Raw genomic sequence first — 27,671 nt, 5'->3', positions numbered from 1 at the left:
CATAATTGCTTAGGTGCGTACTAAAAAACGTTCCAAATTGTACCTCATTTTGGAATAATTATATTAACTGTCATGACGTAATCTACCAATCGTTTTTCAAAAGTTTGGCGTTATTAGATCGAATTGTCTACGCAACTATAGTTAGGGAAAGTTTTTACCTCAATTAAGTTCCATAAAATCAAATTAATTATAAAATAAGTATGATATACATACATTTAATATATAATTGATCACTTTTCTTAAATTAAATATCAATCATATAATTGATCACTTTTCTTAAATTAAATATCAATCATACAATAAGTGTATTACATTCAAATTAGACCAAAGCTTATATGAAATAGAATTTCAGCCACAGCCTGTGACTTATTATGTGCACACAAATTCAGTACATTATGCTATGCGCGTTAAGCAAACCAAAAAATATCAGTAGATAACACTACTTTTATTTGAAAATGGGTTAATATAATTAATAGGGAACGATCCTAAAGTAATTTACATATAACGTGGTCAAGTAGAAAGCAAGCGAAATAAATAAATTAATACACTAATAATCAACAAACCGGAAATAAATCGTGTTCTCGGCCTCTTTAAGACACTAATAGATGGATAGTACGCACTAGATATAATAATGACAAGATTAATCCTAATCAATGAGTAACATGCGCAATGATTAAGGAGAAAAATTCCTATGATAATAATTTCTGCTTCCCTGATTTCTTCTGCGATGTTCCCCTCCACATGTATATATATTATTTTTCTCTACGATTTTATGTTGTCTGCAATTGGGGGCATCATATCCTCACATCAAGGAATCATCTAAACATCTATCCAGCGCTCCAAATTCCAGGGAAGAAGCATTAATATTCTATATACGGGCATGCCTTCTTCACTTTCAAAATCCACTGTTGGTCACTAGTGTTTGTGTTGTTGGTACAGCCACTCAACCCATCAAGCTTTTTAGACACATTCATTCATAAATTTTCTTCAACTCCTTGTCCGAAATTCTTACAGACCAAGAAGGATATAATAGACCAGCGTGATGGGTAACGCTATCAGCATTCCGAATATGACCCTGAAATTTGTCAAAGAGAATGGATCAATTTTTATTAAAATTAGAGATTGAGTTTAATTTAGGCCATCGGCGGTGGAATTTGCTTACGCAGTGCTAAGAATTGCTGGATGAACGTTGTACTCTTTAGCAAAAACAAATGGGACGATCCCTTGCGGAAGTGCAGCCTGTTGGATAAGAATATATGTATATGTATGTTAGAGAACAATTCATACAAATAACATGTCAGAACTTTTAATTAATGCTCAGTTATGATGAATCAACAGCACTAGATGATGTAGGATTGTATTGCAGATAAGCATTTCATGGCTTTGGTGTTAAATGGATTGTGAATCACCATATTATTTAGTTTAGATAATTTAGTTTATGTGAGGTGTAGAAAACGTACAAAAGTTTCACAGCGGACAGTAGAGTTAATTAATGGACAAAGAATAGTAACCTGGACAATTGCGACATGTAGAAGGGTGCCGCGGAGGCCAACAGCAATAGAAGCTGCAGCCATTACTGCTGGGCCGGTGAGAAACCTGACGGCCATGGCGAAGGAAGCCACCGTGTTCCCACATGCGATTATCTTCGGTTGGAGGGCCATAAACAGACCTGTCGACACAAACCAATCCAATCAATCAAATTCCTAAGAAAATTAGTCAATTAAATGTCAACCATCTTTGGTACTACTACACCACTGGTTAAAGGCATCCGTTATAGCCCCCCCCCCCCCCCCCCGCCAAATTCAGGACCGCATACAGAATTGCTGGTGGGCCCCATTCGTTCCATGCCCCTCTCAATTGCATCATCCAATTTTTTTTTTTTTTTAAATACTTGTTGATAACATTGTATCTTGTCACCAAGAATGGATGGTCAAAAAACATTGGAGCTCTTTACTGGAACGTCATATCACCGTACCAACCAAATATGCCAAAAATCCCTAACGATAAGAAATCTAAGCTTTGAGGAAAGAAATTATACCCAGAACGATTAACATTCACATTCAGAAATAGAAACCAGGCCTGGAATTTGAGCACTCACCTAAACTAAACATAGCCATTCCAAGACCAGCATCAGAGAGTATTTTGATTGACTCTTCAAGAATTTTGGGCATATGCACATTCCACCTGAAATTAAATTGTTCCTTGATCAATCACAATTCCTCTACTGTTCAATTAATGATCAAAATTCTTGAGTAGCTTACCGATATGAGACCAAAGACCAGATTAGGCCAATGAGGCTGGAGTAGGTGTTGGGGTTTCGGATAAGTTTACGCCAGACCATGATCAAGATTAGGCGTGTCATGACGCTTGCTGGTGGCATATGCTTCCTGGCTCCGGCATCATCAACTCCAGCCACCTTTGGGTCAAGCTCGGCTGTTGAGCCAGGCCCTAGTTTGGACAGCCCAGTTGCACCCTCCTTTTCTTTATCCTCCTCCCCATGATCTCTCCCTGCACCGGCGAAGCTGAAGTCTTCTCCACCAAGGTCCCCACTTTGCTGAACAGCTTCATTGTAAAAATAGCAGAGTAATCAGACAATTTGCTGACACAGCATTAAAAGTCATTCAATATACATTAATGAGTCAAGAATGGAACACGAAATATTCACCTTTAGCCTCCCCATTTTGAGGATGATCACTAACCAACAACCTGATTTCCTTTGCACCTGGATCGGAGCGCCCTGATTGCTCGGGAGCACCAAAATCAGGGCCGCTAAACACCTGTAGACCGCCACCTCCTTCAGACACCGGGGACGCACTCGAGCTCCATACAAACATGTGAAGCTCTTTCGCATCATGGTTAGTCTTACCTCCCTGAGGCTGGTGCTGCGACTGAACGGTTTTCGAGGTTTTCGGCATTGCCGAAGCAATTTCTGGATTTGGAGCAGGATAAGAAGTTGGCCCAGGCTGTGGCGGAAAGTAACCGAACTTTGGAGAACTGTTCAGGGCTCCTGGAGCAGAGTTCTCTTCGAAATTTGATGGCCGCGGAGTTGGGCCTCTTGATGATTGAACTGAATACATATCAGCTATATTGAAATTGGACAATCTACCCGTGTCAGAATTCCCAAAGTTGGACAATCTCCCCATCCCCATCATTGAGTAAAAATCTTGGTGGTTGAAATTAGACCCTCGGGGAGTTGGGTTTCTTGAAGAACTCAGGCTGTAAATTTCGGCCCCTGTTAAATTTGAGGGTCGAGGAGTTATCCCGGAGAAGGATCCGTGACCAAAGGAGCGCCTGGATGCGTTGGATTTCCTCACAGTGACATGAAGCTTGCCATCATTGCCAATTTCAGCATCAGTTTCAAGAAAATCTTGGCCGTCTAAGGAGACGACGTCGGATTCAACTTTAAAGGACACAATTGAGGCTGCTGTCTCGGGAAACTGCTCCATTATCAGCATTTTTGCGCCACGATACTCGAACAGAAAGAGCAGAAGTGTGTACCAAATGATACATTGGAGCACCACAACTTGGACCATGAGGCTGCCGGAGTATTCACCGTACATGGCAATCAGCAAAGGAATGCCCATCACCAGAGTATTTGGCAGAGTGGAAAGCGAGAAAATGGTTATAGACCATTCAAGGCTGCCATTTTTGGTTAAATTTGCCCACAATCCAAGAACTACAAGCATGATAACCTTTTGCAATGAGTCGGCAGCGATGAAGCGGAAGTTCATAGCATAAATATCGTTCTTGGAAATGAAATGAAAGGAAAGAAGTGGAACAGCGAATATGGCGACGAAGCGGTTGATGCCGGAGCACTGATCTGGGGTGAATATTTTCCACCAGCGGACAGACCCATAAGCCAGGATCATGGCCACATACAGCGGAATCACTGCTGTTAGAACGACGTAAAGATCGTGCCAGCTTATCATGATTTTCTCTGCTTAATTATCCAAGAAAAAGTAAAATAATCAAGTTATTTTCTATGGAATGGGGAGGGAGTAGAGGGGCTGAAAGTGAAGCAAATTAGAAACAGGACAAAAGTTCCTGTCTATTAACTATTTGAATCACGTCAATCAACTTGGAAATTATGAAATACATCCATCTTGCACAACTTTTTTTCGCAGGAATAGAAACAGAATGTCTTAAATTTTATGAACAAAACTTGTGAATTAAAAAATGGATGTGTTAAATCAATGAATCGATAAAGAACATATATTTGAGAAAGTTCAGGACACGAAATTCGGCTTTCAAGTGTATCATTTTGGCAATTTACTCAAGGAACACAATAGTAAAAAAAAAGGACCCAGAATTGGAATAAAATTTGACGAACGGATGCAAAGAGATGTGAAAGTAACCATTCAATTTCATGAAAAATTAGTGGAAATCGGAGAAAGGAAACTTACCTGAAGGAGCTACTGAATCAGGCACCTCAAAGGAAGAGAAATCGAAGCTGAACGACGGACGGACGACAAAGCCAGAGAAAAAAAGAGGAGGGAAAACATGGAAATTTCAATTGAATGAGAACTGTAAAGTAGAAGAATGCGACGTCGTTGTGCGAGATAACACAACAATGCCTATTCCAAAGAAAATATTTCTTACTGCTCCTTCACTGTGCCAGAGTTTATTCGGGTTTTATCTTTAAAAGCTGATTTCTAACTTTACTGACTAAAGGGATGTGTGCTTCTTCTGCTGCACTGCCAAATCAAAGATGAAAGGCGATAGCTTGTGGACACACACAGAGAGAGAGAGAGTGGAATTACAGAAGATAATGTGTATATGTGTGTGTGTATATATAGGGGGAAGTGAAATTGGTTTCGTTTGAGTGACTGATCGAACTGGGCAGGATTTAGGATTATGGGACCAGTTGAACAAGTGATGAGCTGCTGCCCTCCAAAAATATATTTAAGCATATATATATGTGTGTGGTTTTCCGTAAAAAAAATAATATGGGGGAGTTGCGCTGGGCAGGTCTTGGAGGATTGCTGTCAGTGTTACTAATATTTGAATTGGAGCAGAAAATGATAAAGAGAAAATGCAGGACCAGTTCTGAGTTGAGTTACTTTGTTTTATCATGCACTGATGAAGTGTAAGAAGCAAAAACACATGAGCAGGTAATTCTATTACAAACCCCACTTCCATCCCCAACCCAAAAAGGAAAACATAAAAGGAAATCTGTCAGAATTAATATGTGGATAAGAAGTGCAGAGAGAGAAGTGAAATTACTGTATATGTGTGTGTTTGTGTATATATATATAATATTATTAAATTATTTAGTTTATGGAGGTAGCTAGACGTGAAGCAAGCATTTGAATTGAATTGGGGCAGTGAGTCAGTTTTGTGCGTGTTCAAATGGGTCAAGTGTTTCTGACCACAACTTCTTCCTTCTTGGGTCTGTGACTGTGCTGCTGGTGCTGGACCATCTGCCAGCCTTGTCAACCTCAAACCCATACTCCCAAGTCCCCACCCTACCTATATAATCTACTCCTATTCCATATATAACTGCAATAACATTCATGTTACTAATCACATATATATATATATATTTCAATCCTCCAAATGTAATAATTAAGTATATATATGTATTTATGTAGCTACACACTATTTTCTTATATCATTGACTCCACTATACATGAAAACTAAGAGAAATCATGATTATAAATCTCATCCATCATTCTTGTCATCAATTATATATACATGATAGTATGCATGTTGACTTACTGCGTTGATTATATCTAACATCATATTTATATATATAATTGATGCCCATTATAATAACATAATGAGTTCCCCATAATCGATGCATGAAACTAGTTATTATTTTTTTCATAATTAATTATTAATTATTTCCATTCTAGAAGAAAAAAATATATTAAAAAAAATAGGGAAAAGAAAAGACAGAGAGAAAGGAATAAAGTGCAATAGGACCCATAAACAGTGAAAGATGCATATACCAAAATGTGAATGAAAGGTGTATTGTCATAAGTTGGGTTCGTAAAAGCAACTCTTTTTCGTCCCCTTTCTCTCTCTCTCACACCCAACTTTTATGGTCCCAACCATTTTCGCTGGCCCCCTCAACCCCAGACCATGTCCGTTGTTCACCCTACACTCACCATCACCTCTCTAATTTTTCTCTTCTCTCTCTCTCTCTATATATAGAGAGAGATGTAGCTATAGATGTGTGTGTGTGTGTGGAGCTTTTATTTCTTCTTGTTTGCATGTATTTATTCTCATCCAGGCCACGGATTGAATTTTCGTGGTCCAGTACCACTTGCATCAAATTTAATACTTGACACTTACCATTTTAATTTATATATATGGGAAAAATCACAAGACCATGTTACGTATGTACTGTGCTCGGGGTGAATGAAATTTGTCATTAATCTCATGTTTAATATTTATGGATATGCTCTTTCTTTTTTAACTAACAAACTCGTCAATGGTTGGGTGTCAAGTGACTGGATCATATGCATGTTGCATGTTATAGACTGATGAAGAAAGTGCCTACCTACATATATCTACACACTTCTAATTAGTTGAATCTACATTTAGATGGCGACGACACAATGTACTTCACATGTCTAACTGAGAATATATATGGGAGCTGGACGAAAAGGCATACATAGTACAATTGGGTTGAAAAAAATGGGATTTTTCAGCTAGCCGCTGATCACATTTGTTGCTGAGATAGAAAGCAGTAGAAAATATATACATACATGTAAATTTTCAAAGCCTAGGTAGTTTGTGGTTGTGGGGCGGGGCCGGGTCCATATTTCTTTTTCGGGTGCAGAAAGAAAAAAGAAAATGCACAAATCTTTTGTGCCAAACTCAGTCGTGGATCGTCGACCCTACACCAACTTGGAATTCTATCCTTTCAATAATGCAGCCCAAAAATGTTTAGGAATCAATCACTACCTATATACATATTTCACCCAAGAATTAATGTCTTACCTGATCCGCTCCATATATACATGATGAGGAGAATTACACAATTACTGAAATACTCCCCTATTTTCAGCATAATTACTGTATCCTATGACTGCCCCTATGACTGCGCATGATGGGACCCACTGTACAGTTGCAACAGCGGCGGCTGCAGGTCTGGCAGATGATGACGTGGCGCGCCTCCACTGGAGCCACGTGTACCAAATACAGAGGGTATCGTACCGGTATAAATACCTTCATTTATGGCATTTCAAATACGCCTTGATCACCTACTTTTACCACCAATTTATGCTCTAATTCGATCCCTTTACCTTATTTTCGACCCCACCTTTTCTAACTTAACCATCGGAGGGCCATCGCCGAGGGCTTCTCGGCTAGTCTGACGTTTGCTGTGTTCTCAGGATCCACTTCAGCTAGCTTAAAAGAGGGAGTCAGCGATCACGACCCAGCTATTCGACCTAGCGACCCCGATCCGGAAGTCCTAATTTTGAGCGACCTACATCAATACAATTATTAAAACCAATTCATTAATTACTTCTAATCTGCCAATTAATCTACTTACATCTTACTTAATAATTCATTAATCTACTTCTAATCTGCCAATTAATAATTTCTTTTACTTAATTATTAATTTTCCTCTCCCTTTATAGAAATTAAAAGGAAAAAAATAACTCTAAAATTTTCACATAATTAAGCATGGTGTATAAATGTGCATATGATGTGAGGCGTGCGACCGCCATTTCCTAGCCATACGATCATCATATTATAGAGGTGGATGGGGACAATTAATTAATGGACGTCTACATCGGAAGCCATATATGCATGCGTCCATGCGCTTGCTTATAACACTAGTACTTCTCCCCATGTATTCATTGATTCAAGCAATTACATGCATGTAATACATATGTTGCATTATTGATGTCTTTCCCATATATCATGGATATCTATGCACGTATGTAAGGTCATCGTCCCTTCTCCTTGGCTCCCTGTCGTCAATTAGAATCTATATGTCGACTAATCAGTTTGAATAGATTGATCGACTTAGTTCTCTCTCTCCCTCCCTCTCTCTCTCTCTCTGCAGATGATTGAATAAATGAACTGGGTGGATGCCCGTTTCACAGCTTTTATCTCGATGCCCAAACAGTCGGATCCACACACTAAAATTATTATTTTTTACTGCTCAATATTGATAATTAACTTGTCTTACTGTACGTACGTACAAACCAATCAATCTAGTAAACATGGTTCGACACTATAATTAATCATTATTTATGTCGGGCTAGACTTATGAGTAATTTATTACATGAATTTGAAAGAAAATGACAATGTAGGCTGTCTAATTAAAATTTAGGGCAAATATATATATAGGATTGGTCATACTTGAGGCATTTTATGGCCAAACACCATGACATATATGTATCTACATTCATGATTAAGAGCATGATCGCGACTTAGTAATGATGTCCTCGGTTTACTTATTAATATTGAGGTTCCATGACTTTTCAAATACTTGTAACATCATGGTAAATTCTTACAAGATTTAAAAACAAAATATCCATAATGTAGGCAACAAGAGTATGAAGATGAAGATGATGATGTTATTTTTATAGATAGAGGAATTTAAGAATATTAATCGGAGGGTGGGTACAAAACAAAAGCATGAATATATATAATGGTGAGACATGGAGAGGGACCGATGTGTCTTTAAGGCAAAAGAACAAGAGCAAGTTCATTGCAAACTTGTATGTGATGGATTCAATAAGCTCAAACAAAACTCATATAACTTCAAGGAGATGGAGACGAAAGACAAGGAAAAGGATATATGTAAACTAGCTAGCTAGGGATGGAGTGGAGAGCTCTCATCACATCTATTACCATATATCTCCTCCAATTGCATGTGTTTAAATTTGGAAAAAAATGCAAGCAATTTCATGTGATATTATAAATAAGTAAATTATCATCTTATGAAATAATATATTATTCCACCCTTAATATATTTTGGAATGTAGCAATTTACCTCTATATTTTTTAAAATAAAGGAATTTACTTTCATAGACAATGGCTAAATTATTTTATTTTAAAAAATATAAAATGGGTAAATTGCTATTTTTTTTATAGAGAAGTAATTTATTTATTACAATATCACATAGAAGTAAATTGTATTAAACCCGTTAAAATTTATCTACATTTCAAGAATCAATTAAGAAATAAAAAATTCCAAGGGTTTCGTTTGCTTCAGGATTATAGAAATATAGATTTTCCTTTCAACAAATTATTTACACATTAAAAAATGTTTTATCCTTGTATTAATAATCATTTTTTTAGTTAATAAAATAAAATCCAAAATTTATTTTATACTTCATTAATACATGCATGAAACCAAATGTTTTTTTTTTTTAAAAAAACGAAAAAAACAATGTAGGGTAAACTAAACGTGTATGTTGTTGTCTGATCGATATAAATATGAAATAAAAAATTAAAAAAAGAAATGAGAAATCTAAATTAAACCTAGAAAAACAGGGCAGGACGGGAATTAATTAATTGAGAGGGGAGGGGATGGTCAGGTCAACTACATCTACATGAAGGTGCGGTTCGTGGGAAGTCGTGCACAACAAGTGCGTCGTAGGGCGTGACTATGCGAATTTCCTGAACACCCCACGTGACCCTCGCTCTTCGTAATTCTGAACGACCAATCGTTTTCGCGGTATGTTGGTTTTCCCGCGATTGATATTCCTGAAATACCCCTCCGCGAAAGATGTATGCAATTTCTTAGTGGTCAAAACAGACAATTTGGTTTCCCGAAACCTCATCGGCTTCTGCAGCAGATGGCGCGTTTGCCCAAATATTGGCGGATCGCGTGAAATCCAAAGGCTTAGAGATGTGTAGAGAGTGAGTCATACACTCAAATACTCATGATGATAATATGAGGATGAGGATGAGGTGCTTGTGTCCCCCTCCAATACGGCACCGCATCATCGTAGTCTATGGAATTAGGGGCTTTGGATTTGCCAAATCACTCACTATATTCCATGTCTTTTCATTGGTGCGATTGTCGCTTAATCTCCTCATCAACGCTTTACATTTTCTTTCTCTTTCTTCGGATCAATCAATCAATCAATGTTAATACGGTAATCGTAATGTTTCCGGTTGGTTGCTGCCAACAAATTCCTTCATTATCATTATTATTATTATTATTATTATTATTATTTGGGCTCATCTTATATTTAAAGAAAAAAATTATATATAAAATATGTATAAAGTGAATTATATCATAACATATGATATCAATTTATAATAAAATATTTGATTTGAGTAATTGGAGCTGATGTGATATTTTCTTATTATAAATGAATTGATCATCACATGCAATATTTGGCTAAAAATTCATGTATATCTTTTTTTTATATGAACAATAGCTTTAAAATCAAGAGTATTCACGGTATGAAGTTTTTTCTTTTTGCTTGATTTGTAATATTTTTTTATTATCTTATTTTTCTTCATAGTTCATATATATATATATATATATATATATTATTTTTTGTGTGTATCTTCAAGTCCACAAAAAACAAAGAAAGGAAAAGAAAAGAAGAACTCGACCAGGTATGAAATATTTTTTCGCTTTTATTTTTAATGTTCTTTTATTATCTTATTTTGTTTTATGGTTCATATTATGTGATTTTTGGTATTAATACGATCTTTAAGTCCACAAAAAATGAAAAAAAGAAAAACGAAAGTGCTCAAGCAGGTATGAAATATTTTTTTCACTTAATTTTTAATATTTTTTTTGTTAACTTTTTTTTGTTTTATAATTCATATTATGTGATTTTCTATAAGTTAATTATACATTTTAAAAATTAAAAGCAGATTACAAGTACCAAAATGTATGGAAGTTTTGATTTACCTTACATCTCAATTAAAAGTATATTATAAATTCCTTGAAAAATTATAATAATTTATTAACAGAAAATTACCCAAAAAGTAATATTTAACAACAAATGTTACCCAATAATTCGTATCCAACATACATATGATTTAAAATAAAAAATTATAGAAAATGCACGAAAATTAACAAAAAAAATTACAGAAAATAAACAAAATTTTCAGAAATTGTTATTTTCAAAAGTTACATAAATATATATTTCTAAAAATTACATAAAACATTCTGAAATTACAGCAAAATGTACAAAAATTAACAAAATTAAAATTACATACAATTTATGAAATTAATGGTGAATGTAAAGTATATTATAAATTGCTTGGAAAATTATAATAATTTGTTAACAAAAGATTACTCAACAAATACTATTTAACAACAAATGTTACCCAATAATTCATATCCAATATACATATGATTTGTGTGCTTTTATTGATAAATGACCTTCCTTAATATTCTTTATTTTTATAATGAATTCTTAAATTAGATTTATATAATTTCTTTTGAACATCATCAGTATTTTTCACTTATTTCACCTAATCAAGCCATTTTTTACTTATAAAATTAATTTTTAAGTTATATGTATTTTTTATTGGTTTGTCTCAAAAAATTAATTACATATAAATCTTGATTTTAAAAAAATATAGCTTGCCTGTGGTATGCATGAAAATATTTATATCCTTTTATAAATAATCTCCGTGCATAGCACGGGGCACACCCTAGTAGGGTAATATATGAGCTCTTGATATTGCAAACCTAAGAATTAGGTGAACACAAAGTTTACATAAAACGCAATTAACTAGCATAAATATCAAAAGCGTGGTTCAGGTAAATGGTAATTGAAATAGGGTCTTTATAGTAAAAAGAAAGGGGGGAGGGGGGGGGGGGTTGAAATTAGATTGACATTAGCCCACTAATTTGTGCATGCTATTTTTGGCTTGGCAGTAATAAAGCAAGAGTTGAGGGGCGCATAACAATACAAACACTCTAATATTCCTTTTCTTGGCAATTATTCTAATCTTTTAAGTACCCATTTAATGCTTGTCAATTTTTCACACTGCTCAATAATTAGGAAAATGAAGCAACCATATTATGTCTTTCCAATGTATGGTCTCAAATTCTTTTTCGATGCTCTGCTCTCTGCTCTCTGCTGGTCCAATTTTGAGTACGTACAATATATATAATTTTATGCAATATATTTAAAATTTATCTCTTTTATATTACATAATTTAGAAAGTATTATGATTTTAATTAAGATTTAGAAACATAAATTGATGTAATTAATTCTGACGGGGAGAAGAAAAGAAAGAAAATGGAGATGTTAACCCTACAAAATAATTGTGGAGAGGAATGGTAGTGAGATGTTGAATGAATTGAAGCATTCATGTGTGGAATCACATGCAAAGTATTTTTCTTTTCATCATCATCATCATCATCATATATCATGCATCATACATTTATATTATATAAAAAGAAAAAGACCGTTTTCTCTCCAAACGGCAGTTATTACATAACAACACCAATTTTATCATTATATCAATTATACCCCTAAGTTAATTTTTTTTCTTTGTTGTTTTCTTTTTTTAAAAAAAAAAATATCATGCATTAGTTTTTACTTATTCATAATACACGTGTTACGACGACTAATATATAAAAAAATAACGATTTGAATGGTTGGACCACAACCACCCTACCAATAGTGACTCCTCACATAAGGTAGGATTATGGGCGCATCAATGATCAATCACACACCATCCTAAACCAAAAGCAAACCTCCTTTTCACTCTCTTATTTTTAACAAATATATATCTCTTCTCCCTATAAACTTCTAATTACTCAAATTCAACTAACACTAAAAAAAAAAAAAAAAATGGGATTTCGGGCAAGTTGAGGAATGGCACATAAATCCCTCCTCTGTCTGATGGTTGGCATATCACGTTATTTATCCAGTAGTAACTTCTGAAGCATACAACCATTGTAGGCAAGGGGTAATCAATAGATACTTAAGAATGACATATGAAGTCTTCTTAAGGTTAGAATTTCGCTCCTTGGTTGGCTTGTATCTAACTTCTCCACAAAACTTGTCACTATGTTTGTTTTCATTTTCAATTTATTTTCGAGACAAGTCAAAACATACCTAATGTCTGCCATCATTCAAAAATACCTTATTTAGGTGTTTTTAACTGTTTTAGTATAAATGCATACATATATATATACACACACATATACATAAATATATATAAAAAACACATGATTTGACAATGAATAGTAATTTTTGTCTCCCAAAATACAACATTAAACATATAATACTTATTTTAAATTATCTCCAAAAATAAATCCAAACATACATACTATCTCTAACACACACTTATTTATCTTTGTTTTTCTCTCTCTATCTCCACAAAATACAACAAAATACTCAGAAAACGAATTCAAACATTATGGTAGTAGTCCAGATCAATGTCGTCGTTTCAGTACAACATGCAACCATTCTTACACGTATCAATTTTCTCAACAAGTAAATTCAAGTCTCTTATCAACTTCTTCATACTATAATAAACCATGTGGAGGGTGTGATCAGCCCATTAGGGCACTATAAGATCAGCCCACTAGGATATTCGATCATATATATGTTGAGAAATATGGCCCTCGGTTATTCACCAACTCAGCAACAGATGCTATTTGAGATTGAGTGCAATCGTTTCCCAACGGATGCTCGGCAGCATGTACTACATCGTGAAAATCGATCTACCAATTCAGACATATTTTCATAGGTGCCTCAACTATAATATGAACTAGGCTCGGTATCATTAGGATACGACCTCGTACCATCATCAGACACATTATCCTTGTTATAACTAGAAGACTAGAAATCCGGTCTGGTGGCATCGAAACCATCCGCTGCGTGCAATCCATCTGTGTTGCATTACCCCATTACGTACTGGTACCCACCTCCTCATGAGAAATGGGAGTTTGCTTCTCTTGTAAAAGGGCAGCGGTGACAACCCCAAAATACTCCTGCACCCTCTCCTCGCCATGAGAAGTCCAATTATAATACTCCGGCATAAAATTTTTTGTATATAAGTAAAAATTTACCTCGTTCGAGATTTTGAAAACTTCATTTTTGCATTTTCGATAAGGATACTTAATTTTTTGACCATCCATATATAAATATTGAGACTTGACCCATTTTATAAATATATCAACACCATCCTCAAATTTTGGAGTAAAACCCGTCCTACTCATCAGGTTCTTTTCATACATCCATCTCCTCAATTTTCTTAATATGATAAGTTCTACATACACACACATGTATATTATAATATTAAATTTAATTGACAAAATTTCAACAAATATAATTAATTGACAAATAAAGGTTTAAAGTTGTTATCTGATCAAAATAACTTCAAGTATCAACGAGAATTTGAGAGAGATTGACGAATAAGAGTATAAAAATATTAGTGAGATAGTGAGAGATCAAAAAAATTCGAGAGAGATTGAGAAAATAGAGAGGAAACAAAGAGAATGAATGAAGATAGTGAGATTAAATAGAAAGAGAGGAACACACACACACACACACACACACACACACACACATATATATATATAGGAAAAATTGGAACATGCTTTGGAATGGGTACTGGAAGATATATTTAGCAGTTAAAAAGTAGCTGTTATTTTACAATTTGCGACATTGGACCGGACTTAGGAACGGCTTTTTGTCTGTTGAATTATAGCTGTCGTACTTTATTTGTAAAGTTTTAGTAATACAATATTAATAAAATAATAAAATCGTTCCAACTTGTACCGGTTTTCGAGATGGTCATTGTAACACATTTCGTCTTAAGTAAAACTTATATTTAGGATCTCATTTTTTGCATAATTGCTTAGATGTGTACTAAAAAATCGTTCCAAATTGTATCTTATTTTGGAATACATGTACTAACTGTTATCTTTTAGACATCAATTATCTCACATATAGGAACAGTCAACGCAAGATCATTCCTAATTCTGATAATGTGTTTCAGACAGAGTCCAAGCATTTATTGTTATTATGTTGGAATGGTAGTGGGAGCTGACATTATAACTGTAATTTTGAAACACATGTTGGCACGGTTTGACTGTTATAAAAAGCTTATAAAAAATGGGGATCATGACGTCATCTACCAAAATTCCATTTCTATTGTATTTAAATACCCGTTCCAATATGAAACGGGCTTTAAAATGGTCAGCTAATTTGTGCTAAATCCGCCTTTTTTGTAATGTAAATAGAAGATCTCTCATTAAATATATATCTTTATAAGGTATTTTTTGAATTTATTGGACCTGTTAAATTTTATTTTAAAAATAATTTGTTAAATTATTTATTAAAATAATTATAATTTAATGGGATTTTGTCGAAGCCAATCCACACTAAAATCCCATATCCCATCTAAGAAGAATCCCAAAGTGCTTTTGTGCCAAAAAGTAGATAATGCATGCTTTTAAAAAATATATCCCTTTGCTACTACCTTCCAATCGTTTTTCAAAAGTTTGGCGATATTAGATCGAATTCTCTACGCAACTACAGTTTGGAAAAGTTTTTACCTAATTAAATTCGATCGAATCAAATTAAATATAAAATAAATATGATATATATGTTTATTATATAATTGATCACTTTTCTTAAATTAAATATCAATCATACAATAAATGTGTTACATTTATCATATAATTAATTTAAATTAGATCAAAGCTAATATGAAATAGAATTTCAGCCGTAGCCTGTACACAAATTCAGTACATTATGCTATCCGCGTTAAGCAAACCAAAAAATATCAGTAGATAACACTACTTTTATTTGAAAATGGGTTAATATAATTAATAGGCAACGATCCTAAAGTAATTTACATATATCGTGGTCAAGTAGAAAGCAAACAAAATAAATTAATACACTAATAATCAACCAATCGGAAATAAATCGTGTTCTCAGCCTCTTTAAGACACTAATAGATGGATAGTACGCACTAGATATGTAATAATGACAAGATTAAGCCTAATCAATGAATAAGATGCGCAATGATTACGGAGAAAAATTCCTATGATAATTAGTTCTGCTTCCCTGATTTCTTTTGTGCTGTTCCCCTCCACATGTATATATATTATTTTCCTCTATGATTTTATGTTGTCTGCAATTGGGGGCATCATATCCTCACATCAGGGAATCATCTAAACAGCTATCCAGGGCTCCAAATTCCAGGGAAGAAGCACTAATATTCTATATACGGGCAAGGCTTCTTCACTTTCAAAATCCACTATTGGTGCACTAGTGTTTGTGTTGTTGGTACAGCCACTCAACCCATCAAGCTTTTTAGACACATTCATTCATAAATTTTCTTCAACTCCTTGTCCGAAATTCTTATAGACCAAGAAGGATATAATAGACCAGCGTGATGGGTAACGCTATCAGCATTCCGAATATGACCCTGAAATTTGTCAAAGAGAATGGATCAATTCTTATTAAAATTTGAGATTGAGTTTAATTTAGGCCATCGGCGATGGAGTTTGCTTACGCAGTGCTAAGAATTGCTGGATGAACGTTGTACTCTTTAGCAAAAACAAATGGGACGATCCCTTGCGGAAGTGCAGCCTGATTGATAAGAATATATATATATATATATATATGTATGTTAGAGAACAATTCATATAAATAATATGTCAGAACTTTTAATTAATGCTGAGTTATGATGAATCAACAGCACTAGATGATGTAAGATTGTATTGCAGATAAGCATTTCATGGTTTTGGTGTTAAATGGATTGTGAATCACCATATTATTTAGTTTAGATAATTTAGTTTATGTGAGGTGTAGAAAACATACAAAAGTTTCACGGCGGACAGTAGAGTTAATTTATGGGGAAAAAGGAATAGCAACCTGGACGATTGCGACATGTAGAAGGGTGCCGCGGAGGCCAACAGCAATAGAAGCTGCAGCCATTACTGCTGGGCCGGTCAGAAACCTGACGGCCATGGCGAAGGAAGCCACCGTGTTCCCACATGCGATTATCTTCGGTTGGAGGGCCATAAACAGACCTGTCGACACAAACCAATCCAATCAATCAAATTCCTAAGAAAATTAGTCAATTAAATGTCAACCACCTTTGGCACTACTGCACCACTGGTTAAGGGCATCTATTATCCCCCCCCCCCCCCCCCACAATTCAGGACCGCATGCAGAACTGCTGGTCAGCCCCAATCGTTCCATGCCCCTCTCAATTGCATCATCCAATTTTATTTTTTTTTTAAATACTTGTTGATAACATTGTATCTTGTCACCAAGAATGGATGGTCAAAAAATATTTGAGCTCTTTACTGGAACGTTATATCACCTTACCAACCAAATATGCCAAAAATCTCTAACGATAAGAAATCTATGCTTTGAGGAAAGAAATTATACCTAGAATGATTAACATTCACATTCGGAAATAGAAACCAGGCCTGGAATTTGAGCACTCACCTAAACTAAACATAGCCATTCCAAGACCAGCATCAGAGAGTATTTTGATTGACTCTTCAAGAATTTTGGGCATATGTACATTCCACCTGAAATCACATTGTTCCTTGATCAATCACAATTCCTCTACTGTTCAATTAATGATCAAAATTCTTGAGTAGCTTACCGATATGAGACCAAAGACCAGATTAGGCCGATGAGGCTAGAGTAGGTGTTGGGGTTTCGGATAAGTTTACGCCAGACCATGATCAAGATTAGGCGTGTCATGACGCTTGCTGGTGGCATATGCTTCCTGGCTCCGGCATCATCAACTCCAGCCACCTTGGGGTCAAGCCCCAGTTTGGACAGCCCAGTTGCATCCTCCTTTTCTTTATCCTCCTCCCCATGATCTCTCCCTGCACCGGCGAAGCTGAAGTCTTCTCCACCAAGGTCCCCACTTTGCTGAACAGCTTCATTGTAAAAATAGCAGAGTAATAAGACAATTTGCTGACACAGCATTAAAAGTCATTCAATTACATTAATTAGTCAAGAATGGAACACGAAATATTCACCTTTAGCCTCCCCATTTTGAGGATGATCACTAACCAACAACCTGATTTCCTTTGCACCTGGATCGGAGCGCCCTGATTGCTCGGGAGCACCAAAATCAGGGCCGCTAAACACCTGTAGACCGCCACCTCCTTCAGACACCGGGGACGCACTCGAGCTCCATACAAACATGTGAAGCTCTTTCGCGTCATGGTTAGTCTTACCTCCCTGAGGCTGGTGCTGCGACTGAACGGTTTTCGAGGTTTTCGGCATTGCCGAAGCAATTTCAGGATTTGGAGCAGGATAAGAAGTTGGCCCAGGCTGTGGTGGAAAGTAACCAAACTTTGGAGAACTGTTCAGGGCTCCTGGAGCAGAGTTCTCTTCGAAATTTGATGGCCTCGGAGTTGGGCCTCTTGATGATTGAACTGAATACATATCAGCTATATTGAAATTGGACAATCTACCCGTGTCAGAATTCCCAAAGTTGGACAATCTCCCCATCCCCATCATTGAGTAGAAATCTGAGTGGTTGAAATTAGACCCTCGAGGAGTTGGGTTTCTTGAAGAACTCAGGCTGTAAATTTCGGCTCCTGTTAAATTTGAGGGTCGAGGAGTTATCCCGGAGAAGGATCCGTGACCAAAGGAGCGCCTGGAGGCGTTGGATTTCCTCACAGTAACATGAAGCTTGCCATCATTGCCAATTTCAGCATCAGTTTCAAGAAAATCTTGGCCGTCTAAGGAGACGACGTCGGATTCAACTTTAAAGGACACAATTGAGGCTGCTGTCTCGGGAAACTGCTCCATTATCAGCATTTTTGCACCACGATACTCGAACAGAAAGAGCAGAAGTGTGTACCAAATGATACATTGGAGCACCACAACTTGGACCATGAGGCTGCCGGAGTATTCACCGTACATGGCAATCAGCAAAGGAATGCCCATCACCAGAGTATTTGGCAGAGTGGAAAGCGAGAAAATGGTTATAGACCATTCAAGGCTGCCATTTTTGGTTAAATTTGCCCACAATCCAAGAACTACAAGCATGATAACCTTTTGCAATGAGTCGGCAGCGATGAAGCGGAAGTTCATAGCATAAATATCGTTCTTGGAAATGAAATGAAAGGAAAGAAGTGGAACAGCGAATATGGCGACGAAGCGGTTGATGCCGGAGCACTGATCTGGGGTGAATATTTTCCACCAGCGGACAGACCCATAAGCCAGGATCATGGCCACATACAGCGGAATCACTGCTGTTAGAACGACGTAAAGATCGTGCCAGCTTATCATGATTTTCTCTGCTTAATTATCCAAGAAAAAGTAAAATAATCAAGTTATTTTCTATGGAATGGGGAGGGAGTAGAGGGGCTGAAAGTGAAGGAAACAGCCGTTATATAACTGTTACTGTCTAAAGGGATATATGCTTCTTCTGCTGCACTGCCAAATCAAAGAGAAAAGACGATAGCTTGTGGACACACACACACACACACACACAGAGAGAGAGAGAGTGAGAGAGTGGAATTACAGAAGATAATGTGTGTATGTGTGTGTCTATATATAGGGGGAAGTGAGATTGGTTTCGTTTGAGTGACTGATCGAACTGGGCAGGATTTAGGATGATGGGACCAGTTGGACAAGTGATGAGCTGCTGTCCTCCAAACCTTTCGTTCTTTCTTTCTTTCTTTCAATTACAGCTACTTTCCATATAATTATAAATATCTCTTTATTAATAATTTGGGGCAAAAATTGACTATGTTCTATTTCTTCTCAAGTCTAGAATAAGGATTTAATGTTAAAGGAGGATTTCCCTCCTCCGTACGTTTACTAATGTTTTTTTTGGTACAAAATCAATCTTTATCAACTTTCCTAATTGTGTTTATCATCTGAAATTTTCATAATCGTCTAATCATATACGCTCTCCTAAGCCCTCAGACAACATCATCATTGCTCATCAATGTTTTAATTGCGTGATTGTACCTCCAACTTTAAAGGATTCAATGCGGAGCCCACTTCACCACATAATTACACACATATAATTAAATAACTCAATCTAATTTTACTATTTTGTATGATTCTAATATAATGAAAATTTCAAGTGATTTGCATATAATTATGTTTTTATTAATATGTAATAATATTAAAATAGATAACAAAACCATATTGATTAGGGATATTAATTAACATCATTCTTACCTAAAATTTGATATAATTACATATAAACTTATTATAGTTTAAAAAATTGCACCTAGTATCCCTAACCTTTGTCTCCATCCAACAAATAGGTCCATATGTAAGTAAAGTTCATAGAATTAGCTGACATTAGCAAATAAATTGAGTGAAAATCGATGTTACACCCTTAATTGACTTACAAACTTGTTGTATGTCAAACGAATCTTTTTTAACCAAACTTTCTTTATAAAAGTTAAGATGTACCTCATCACATATATTGGCGTGTTAAAATATTTAAGAGTAGTTTGGTTAGCAAAAACTTGTTTAACCTTTAATAAATTAGTAATAAATCAATTGCGGGTAATATGAATTTTCATTCTTTTTTTTTTCGCAAATATAGGTAAAGCTCGTGAATTTTGACTCATAAATAAATCTAATTTTTGGAGGGAAACAAATATTAGAGGTATTAGATGTAATTTTTGAAATTATATAAAATCTAGATATAATTATATCAAACATGAGAGGAGCGCATTATAATTATCTTTGTTAATTATTTTCTCTTACAAACGACGGCAATGTATATGGAAATGGGGGTGATTAACTATATATAAATAGTGATAATCCAAGTCCATGAGTGATTGAGTTGAGTGTCAAACATTATTTTGAATAAATGAGGCGTAACAACAGTTCCACGAGAAAATGATATGCCAAGATATTTGGGTTAAATCCATTTTGATATAACAAAATATCAAAAATCCCCTTATAAAATTTTTAATATCAAAAATCACCCCTAAATTACCAATAAATAATCACACAGCCCCCTGATCAATTTGAATCTATTTTTTTAAAAACAATGACTAAAATACCCTTCTAGTCAAACCGGTCAACTAGGCTTATTAATATATAATTATTTTAATTTATAATTTTTAACATATATTTATAATACATATAATTATAATTTATAAAAAAAATTAAAAAATAACAATTATACCCCATTCCCCCCCACCCCCACCCCCCAACCCCCACCGGGCCCACCCCTACCTCCATCTTCTTCCCCTCTCCCCCACCCCTTCCACCTCCAAACCCCCCCTTCCCTCCCCCCTCCCCTATCCTCCCGGCACACCACCCCCTCCCCTTCCCTCCCCCGGCGCCCATTTGGGCGACGCAGTCGCCCTCGCTGGATGGGCGACCGCCGTCGCCCATGGTGAGGAGGGCGCCGGCCCTCCTCTTCAGTAGCGGCGGCGACGACGCCACCGCTGCTTTTTTTTTAAATTATATATAAAATTAATTTTAATTTAATTAAAATAATATTTTATTATATAAATAATTAAGTAATTATTATATAAAAGAATATTTTATTATTAATAAAAATATATCATATTTTAATTAAATAATTATTATAAAATAATATTTAATTCTTAAATACATATATATAATATTATATGTTAAATGTGAGAGAAGGGCAAAAATGTCAAAAAAAAAAGGTATTTTTATAGAAAAATCGTAGTCAAAGCGCGTGTGGCCCAATTTTTGTACGGAGGGGGATTTTTTGAACTTTATTTTATATCATAGGGGGGTATTTGATATTTTAATTTTCATAGGGGGGTTTTTGAACATTCCTATTATTACAGGGGGTCTCTGGATTTTTCCCCAAGATATTTGGTCCCAGAGAAGAAGAATATTAATAGAGAAAGGGAATATATATTTAAGAGAGTCTATATATATATATATATATAATTACTATATTAGATTACTGTGATAGATTACTCCATAACACTTCACATGCGCTCCTCTCCCCACTCAATTTCCCTCATCCATTATAATTAGTTGCTCATTTCCATCTAAATGCACGAATTAATCAATCAGATTTTTAATTTTGGATCAAAATTAAATCGATTTTATACTTTCAAGGCGCAATTTACTGTAAATAAAATATTTTTTAATTAAAATATTTATTATGCATATAGATATATATCTTTATTAATAAACTCATGAGCAACCCTTTTTCCACTTTCATTAAAAAACTCAAACTTAATTTGCTATAAACTATAATATAAGTAATTATTTTTTTTTTCCCAAGAATTTAACAAAAGCATAGGTCCAAATTAGATAAATAGGTTGGTAGGGTTTGGGCACACCCACGCATATTAACACTGTTTTTGTTTGATAGTTGAGAGGATGATTAGAGAGTTGACATGTATGAATTGAAATTGGGTTGTGTAGTGTCTTCTTACATGAGTTTAAGCAAATCAAGACGTGTGGGTTGTTTTAAAGATGGGAGTACTATAAATTTTGTTTCACATCAAACCTTTTCTGTCTCCAAAAACAAGAAATCTTACCATTTAAGTGCCTACAAAATGGAGCCTTGTAATTTTCTTCTTTTTCCAAGATTCCACGTTAATAATTACATAGGATTTAAGGGACTAATTAGTAAATCTTATTATATTCATGCACGCACCCAAAAATATCAATCCATACCATATGCATGATTGATCATGCCATTGGGAAAAAGTTGATACTTTTGTTGGAAATAAGTCTTAAATTTTTTTCGCTTTGTCAAATTATTTTTAATACTTTATTTGATCTCAATGTGTCAATTTAATTTGATATTTATTTGAGGTTTATGGTTCTATTATTATAATAATTTAATTATGATTTTATGAGGTTTAATAAGTATTTAACCGTTATATTTTTTATATTTATGTGGCCTATTTATAATTGGATTTATTATATTATTATGAGTTTTAATTAGGCCATTTAATATTTTATAATGGCCAAATTCTTACAATTACTTAGAGAGCATTAGCTTTTTTCACTTGGCACATTGAGAGAGAAATAAATTTTACATAGCTTATGAGTCGAGAAATATTTTATACTCCCACAAGTATTTTTAGAGTTTTGGCGACATGATTGTGAACTGGTTCCAGTTTCCTCGTGGTTGTGCATATAGGATAAGACACTGTTGAGAGTTAAAGGGGTTTTCATGCTGGAGTCATGGTCAATCATTAAAACTTGCACGTAGGGAGGCAATCATGCTTTAGGTCAGCGACAAGTGTCGTGACTCTCTATCGGTATAGCTTTTTTAATTTTTAAATTTATTTCATTCATTTTCTTATTATATATAAAATTATTTTGAGATATGATTATAAACACAAATCCCACACTATTGACGACAACTTTTTCTGATCTTTTTCTTTCCTTATGGTTTTCGTACCCCACTATCCCTGGCTAATTCAATCTTCTGTTTGGACTGCCTACCGCAACTCAGATCCTCATCACCATTATAATTGATCAATCATAATGTATAATGATTTCATAACTAAAACTTGTAAATTATAATTGTAAGTATAAAGTAATATTTAAGATTTGAGCGCGATGCACTCATTATCCGACGCACGTACACCGTAGAATTCATTCGTTCTTTTCATTTGCCGTTTTATGTTTTAATGTAAGTATATATATGTGGATGATTGTAATTTTTATAAATTAATATATATAATATACGTAGGTTGAATTTAATTTTGCTTGTCATAACAAATTTCAATGGATGAGTAGTAGATGTAACAAGTTGCAAAAACATATATAATTATTGGAGAGAAGCAGTTGGTTTTGATTATGGAAAAGTTTAATGAGATTAATTATTAATAGATGGAGATTCGAATTACAATAGGAAAAAGATAAAAAGCAATAATCCAACATGAGTAGCTCCATTGCATCAAAATTTGGTAATTGGGTAGATATGTTGCACTGTCGGCCCACTCCGCAATCCATACCCATACCCATACCCATACCCATACAGGCCCCATATGCCTGCTCTTTTTCCATGATATTTTTCTTCAACAAAATCATATACAAAATCCTTGATAATTAGGAGACGAAATTGGTCATAATAAACCCCACTTTCTCCCAAACAATTAATTGCTATGCCTCTTGTCAATTTGTTAAGCGTCTAATACGGTCGAGAACGCAGGCAGGAGACGACGTGTCAAATCAGAAAGCAGGACCAGTTGGCTAGGCTACGTACCCGAATAATTCGTTCCCAAAACTTGTAATAATTGAATGATGCTTATTCGTGCAATTTAAGTAATTAATCAACTCATGTCGTGTGTTGCCACAATTAGAGCATTAATTAGAAATCAAATTACTTTGCTGCATTTCGTGTTGTGTGATTCACTTGGGCCGATTTAACCACTTTGCTTTTGCTCATACTTGTCCATATTTAGGCCCAAGCAACATATGCAACTTTCAACTAAACCCACCCTGTATGCATACAGCCTCACCAAATAACTGTCATCCTTTTCATTATAACTACTTGTTGTCGCATATAATTAAATTATAATGTGAGATGAGAAGAGAAAAAAATTGTGAAAAGACACCAACGTTGTGTGAGGCGAGGAGAAAGAAATATGGATAAAGTGAGAAATAAAAAATGACTTGTAATCATGAATTTATTGAAAATTAATATGAAAGTTTATGAGGAAAAAAATATGAAGAATGTGGGAAAGAAAAATAAATTGTAATTGTGGGTTTATTAAAATGTGAAAGTCTGTAAGGGGAAAAAAAGGAGAAGGTGAGAGGAAAATATGAATTAGTGGTCGAGAGAAAAAATATTATAAAATATTAAAATTACAATTATGACCAATTTTTTTTAAGGTACGAAATGAATTAAAGGGCAAATTTAGGTATTAAAAAATTGGTACGACAAAAAATTTCTTTTATAATAGTATTGATGATATTTATATATCTGAATTATTATTATATATAAAAAATTAAGTGGAGTTTTCGGTTAAAGTGGTCATATTTTTAAGGAATTAGACCTAATATTAATTTGCTTAACTACTCCTAGATTAGACATACAATTAGTTGCATCTGGTGAATTCGATTAATTACTGCAGGAAAACATGCACAACAATGGATTAATGACGATTAATAGAACTATACTGCAGGAAATAGTAAATACAACTTGTATATTTCAGTTTGATTAGACTAGGACATTACTCTACCTTAATTTGTGTTCATTTACTTAATTACCCTGTTAATACAGTTATTGACATGATCAATTAGGAGGGGGAGGCCTATACAATATACATGATGAACAACACTACTTTAAACAACATATGTATGCGGTATGCCTGCCTGTCTTCTATCATTAGTTAATTTACTGCACCATTAGAAATTAATAGGGGCGGGTTATGGGGGCTGAAGAAATGGTGGAGGTGGTAGTGGCTGCGGAGGCGCCGCTGGCAGGGCCCTTTTCCAGGAGAGTAGTAGTAGTCGTGATGACACGGTCACAGCACGGACACATAGTGTGTGGCAGTGGCTGGCGGCAGTGTGGAGGCGCCACCTTCATGGCCCTCAGCTCCTCCACTTCCTTTTGCAGCCTCCTGTTTTGTTCTATGAGTGTTGCAAACCATCTCTTCAGGTACTCACACTCCATTTCTGTTTGCTTCATCTTGCTCCTGTTGGTTATAAATTGAAGGATAGGAGACAACCAATGCATGAGTTGCTACCCTATATAGCCGGCCTAGGGCTGAACATTCACGGGCTGAATAATATATAACATTAATTAATTAATGTATCATGCATATCTAATTATTTTTATGTAATTATTGCAAGTCCCCGCCTAAATATTAATTAATTTATATAAGAATGCAACGCATGTCATGTTATTATACATGCATGTATTTATTTCGGGTTATTTTAGGTCGAATTAAGGATCATTCTAATTTTGAATTACATATGGTGAGAAATGCTTATGTAACATTAAAGTGATTATTTACTTTTGCATTACGTTTTGACTTTTTACCCCTGACATACTCTCACCCCCACCCACCACCATTGTCAATATGAATCTTCTATCATATTTTTTTATTATATCGATGCATAATTGATGCGTATTTATTTTTAAATTAAAAAATATAATTAAATTCTATTATAATTTAAAAAATAGAAAGTATATACATGTATAGATGCGGGATGATTGGTTTATAATATCAAAGTGTGATAGAAGATTCTTTACCTAGCTCAAACCCCCCACCAAAAATGAAATTGAAAAATCACGACTAGGTTAATTATAACTTAATTGGGGAGTTGAAGCTAGCTAAACTTGTTTCAGTTTCCCTAACAACATTGATTCTATTAATTAGAACTCTATCAGCCCAAGAGATTTCTTGCTTGCTTTTATATGATAATGATGATATTTAATCTCCATCAATCTCGTACTATTTATTCATGTATATGTCGCTTTCATCTTTTTCATTATCATGGTAGAATCTGATTCAGGTTACGATGCTAACTGTCGATATTCTGATCAGTAATTTCTAATATTTTTAATTAATACAAACTATATATATATGTATAGCTAGTCTAAATTAATTAGGAGACAATTTAATTTATTTACAGAATTAACTTAATAATCCATGGATGTGAAGAGTAGTTAATTAATTAGAAAAAGTACCTGGCTCGACGATTTTGAAACCACACCTCCACTTGCCTTGCCTTCAATTTCAGTTCCGCTGCCAAAGCATCCTTCTCTTTCTGCATTAATACAATTCGTATAAATAATTTAATTTTATGGGATTTGGGGTTAGAGAGAAGTGTACGTACAGGGTTTAAAGTATGATTCTGTAAGAAGGTTTGTTCAAGAAGACGAGACTGCTCTTTGGTAAGACGGAGTTTCTTCCTAGGGGCCGAGGCCGCCCCGATGCCATTATTGTTCGGACTGTCATTATCTTCTTCTTCTTCTTCCATGCATTCTTCTTCTTCTATCGGTGAAGGTACTTGATTTATGTCCAGCTCTTTCATTGCACCACCACAGCTTTCCCCTTAATATATAATTTATATTATTCATTATTTCTTGGTATAATTAATTAAGCATCTAATTCATCATCAATGAATTTTCCATTTTATGCACATAAAGAAATTAGAATTATTACATCATTAATACCTTGTTTCAGAAAAGGCAAGAACAGTACGTAGATTCTCATCTACCCAATAATCCATATAACCATGCACAATTTCTTTTATCAAAAAATTAAATTAATAGATAGAAGAAAAAAGTTTCACCCGTGATCGATCGACTATCATGCAAGAAACCCTACAAATTAATTACATCACCTTTTTAATCACAAGAAAAAGTAAAAACAAAAGGAAATATATATTAATTTCGATCCAGATCATGAGAATAAAAATCAAATTTCTTTAACAGACGAAGAAGATCGAACACAAAATCACATGTAGTTGAAGTGAATATTAATGGAAGTTGCTCAAAACTCGAACTCCAAAAATGAAAATATAATTGAAGCATATAAAAAATTAAGATATAGTTTTATTATATTATATTATTTGTTCCTTACCAGAAGATGGAGAAGAAGAAAAGCCCGGCACGGCTATGCTCAACTCCAAACTAGCTGTAGAATAATTGTGATGAAAAATCTCCATGAAACCCAGCTGCCAATATGTATATATATATATGACAGCAATTAACAAGAGAGAAAAACAGGACTTATTGGATAATTACATAACCTAATTAATTACTTCAATATATGTATATGTATATGTATATATATTAACCAGACAAGAAGAATTTGTGGGATCTGATACACATAT

At 34.6% G+C, this 27,671-nt stretch overlaps 3 protein-coding genes across 4 annotated transcripts; all 3 read right to left on the bottom strand.

The window, feature by feature from the left end:
- Positions 1 to 531: 531 nt before the first annotated feature.
- LOC148789475 (auxin efflux carrier component 7-like) lies at positions 532 to 4,900 on the bottom strand. 2 transcript variants are annotated; one of them, XM_011077345.3, is made up of 7 exons: positions 4,404 to 4,900; positions 2,666 to 3,940; positions 2,262 to 2,562; positions 2,099 to 2,184; positions 1,512 to 1,669; positions 1,163 to 1,239; positions 532 to 1,075 (listed from the first exon to the last, which is right to left on the bottom strand). In XM_011077345.3, exons 2-7 carry the CDS (start codon positions 3,927 to 3,929, stop codon positions 1,009 to 1,011), a joined length of 1,953 nt encoding a protein of 650 aa, XP_011075647.1. In that variant the 5' UTR covers positions 3,930 to 3,940; positions 4,404 to 4,900; the 3' UTR covers positions 532 to 1,008. The 2 variants fall into 2 exon arrangements, with proteins under 2 accessions (XP_011075647.1, XP_011075639.1); XM_011077337.3 differs by having other exon boundaries at positions 2,666 to 3,937; positions 4,404 to 4,898.
- A 10,884-nt stretch (positions 4,901 to 15,784) lies between these two features.
- On the bottom strand, positions 15,785 to 19,426 carry LOC105160071 (auxin efflux carrier component 7). The gene is made up of 6 exons (XM_011077353.3): positions 17,921 to 19,426; positions 17,536 to 17,818; positions 17,373 to 17,458; positions 16,791 to 16,948; positions 16,429 to 16,505; positions 15,785 to 16,341 (listed from the first exon to the last, which is right to left on the bottom strand). Exons 1-6 carry the CDS (start codon positions 19,182 to 19,184, stop codon positions 16,275 to 16,277), a joined length of 1,935 nt encoding a protein of 644 aa, XP_011075655.1. The 5' UTR covers positions 19,185 to 19,426; the 3' UTR covers positions 15,785 to 16,274.
- Positions 19,427 to 24,975: 5,549 nt separating this feature from the next.
- LOC105160061 (homeobox-leucine zipper protein HOX3) lies at positions 24,976 to 27,671 on the bottom strand. Its single transcript, XM_011077329.3, has 4 exons — positions 27,419 to 27,671; positions 26,670 to 26,887; positions 26,521 to 26,600; positions 24,976 to 25,522 (listed from the first exon to the last, which is right to left on the bottom strand). Exons 1-4 carry the CDS (start codon positions 27,501 to 27,503, stop codon positions 25,240 to 25,242), a joined length of 666 nt encoding a protein of 221 aa, XP_011075631.1. The 5' UTR covers positions 27,504 to 27,671; the 3' UTR covers positions 24,976 to 25,239.

The sequence above is a fragment of the Sesamum indicum genome, linkage group LG1, assembly GCF_026168435.1.
Source record: "Sesamum indicum cultivar Baizhima isolate 11 linkage group LG1, ASM2616843v1, whole genome shotgun sequence".
Taxonomy (NCBI): Eukaryota; Viridiplantae; Streptophyta; class Magnoliopsida; order Lamiales; family Pedaliaceae; genus Sesamum; species Sesamum indicum.
The sequence above is the reverse complement of the archived record's forward strand: the minus strand, read 5'-3'. Positions and strand labels throughout refer to the sequence as shown.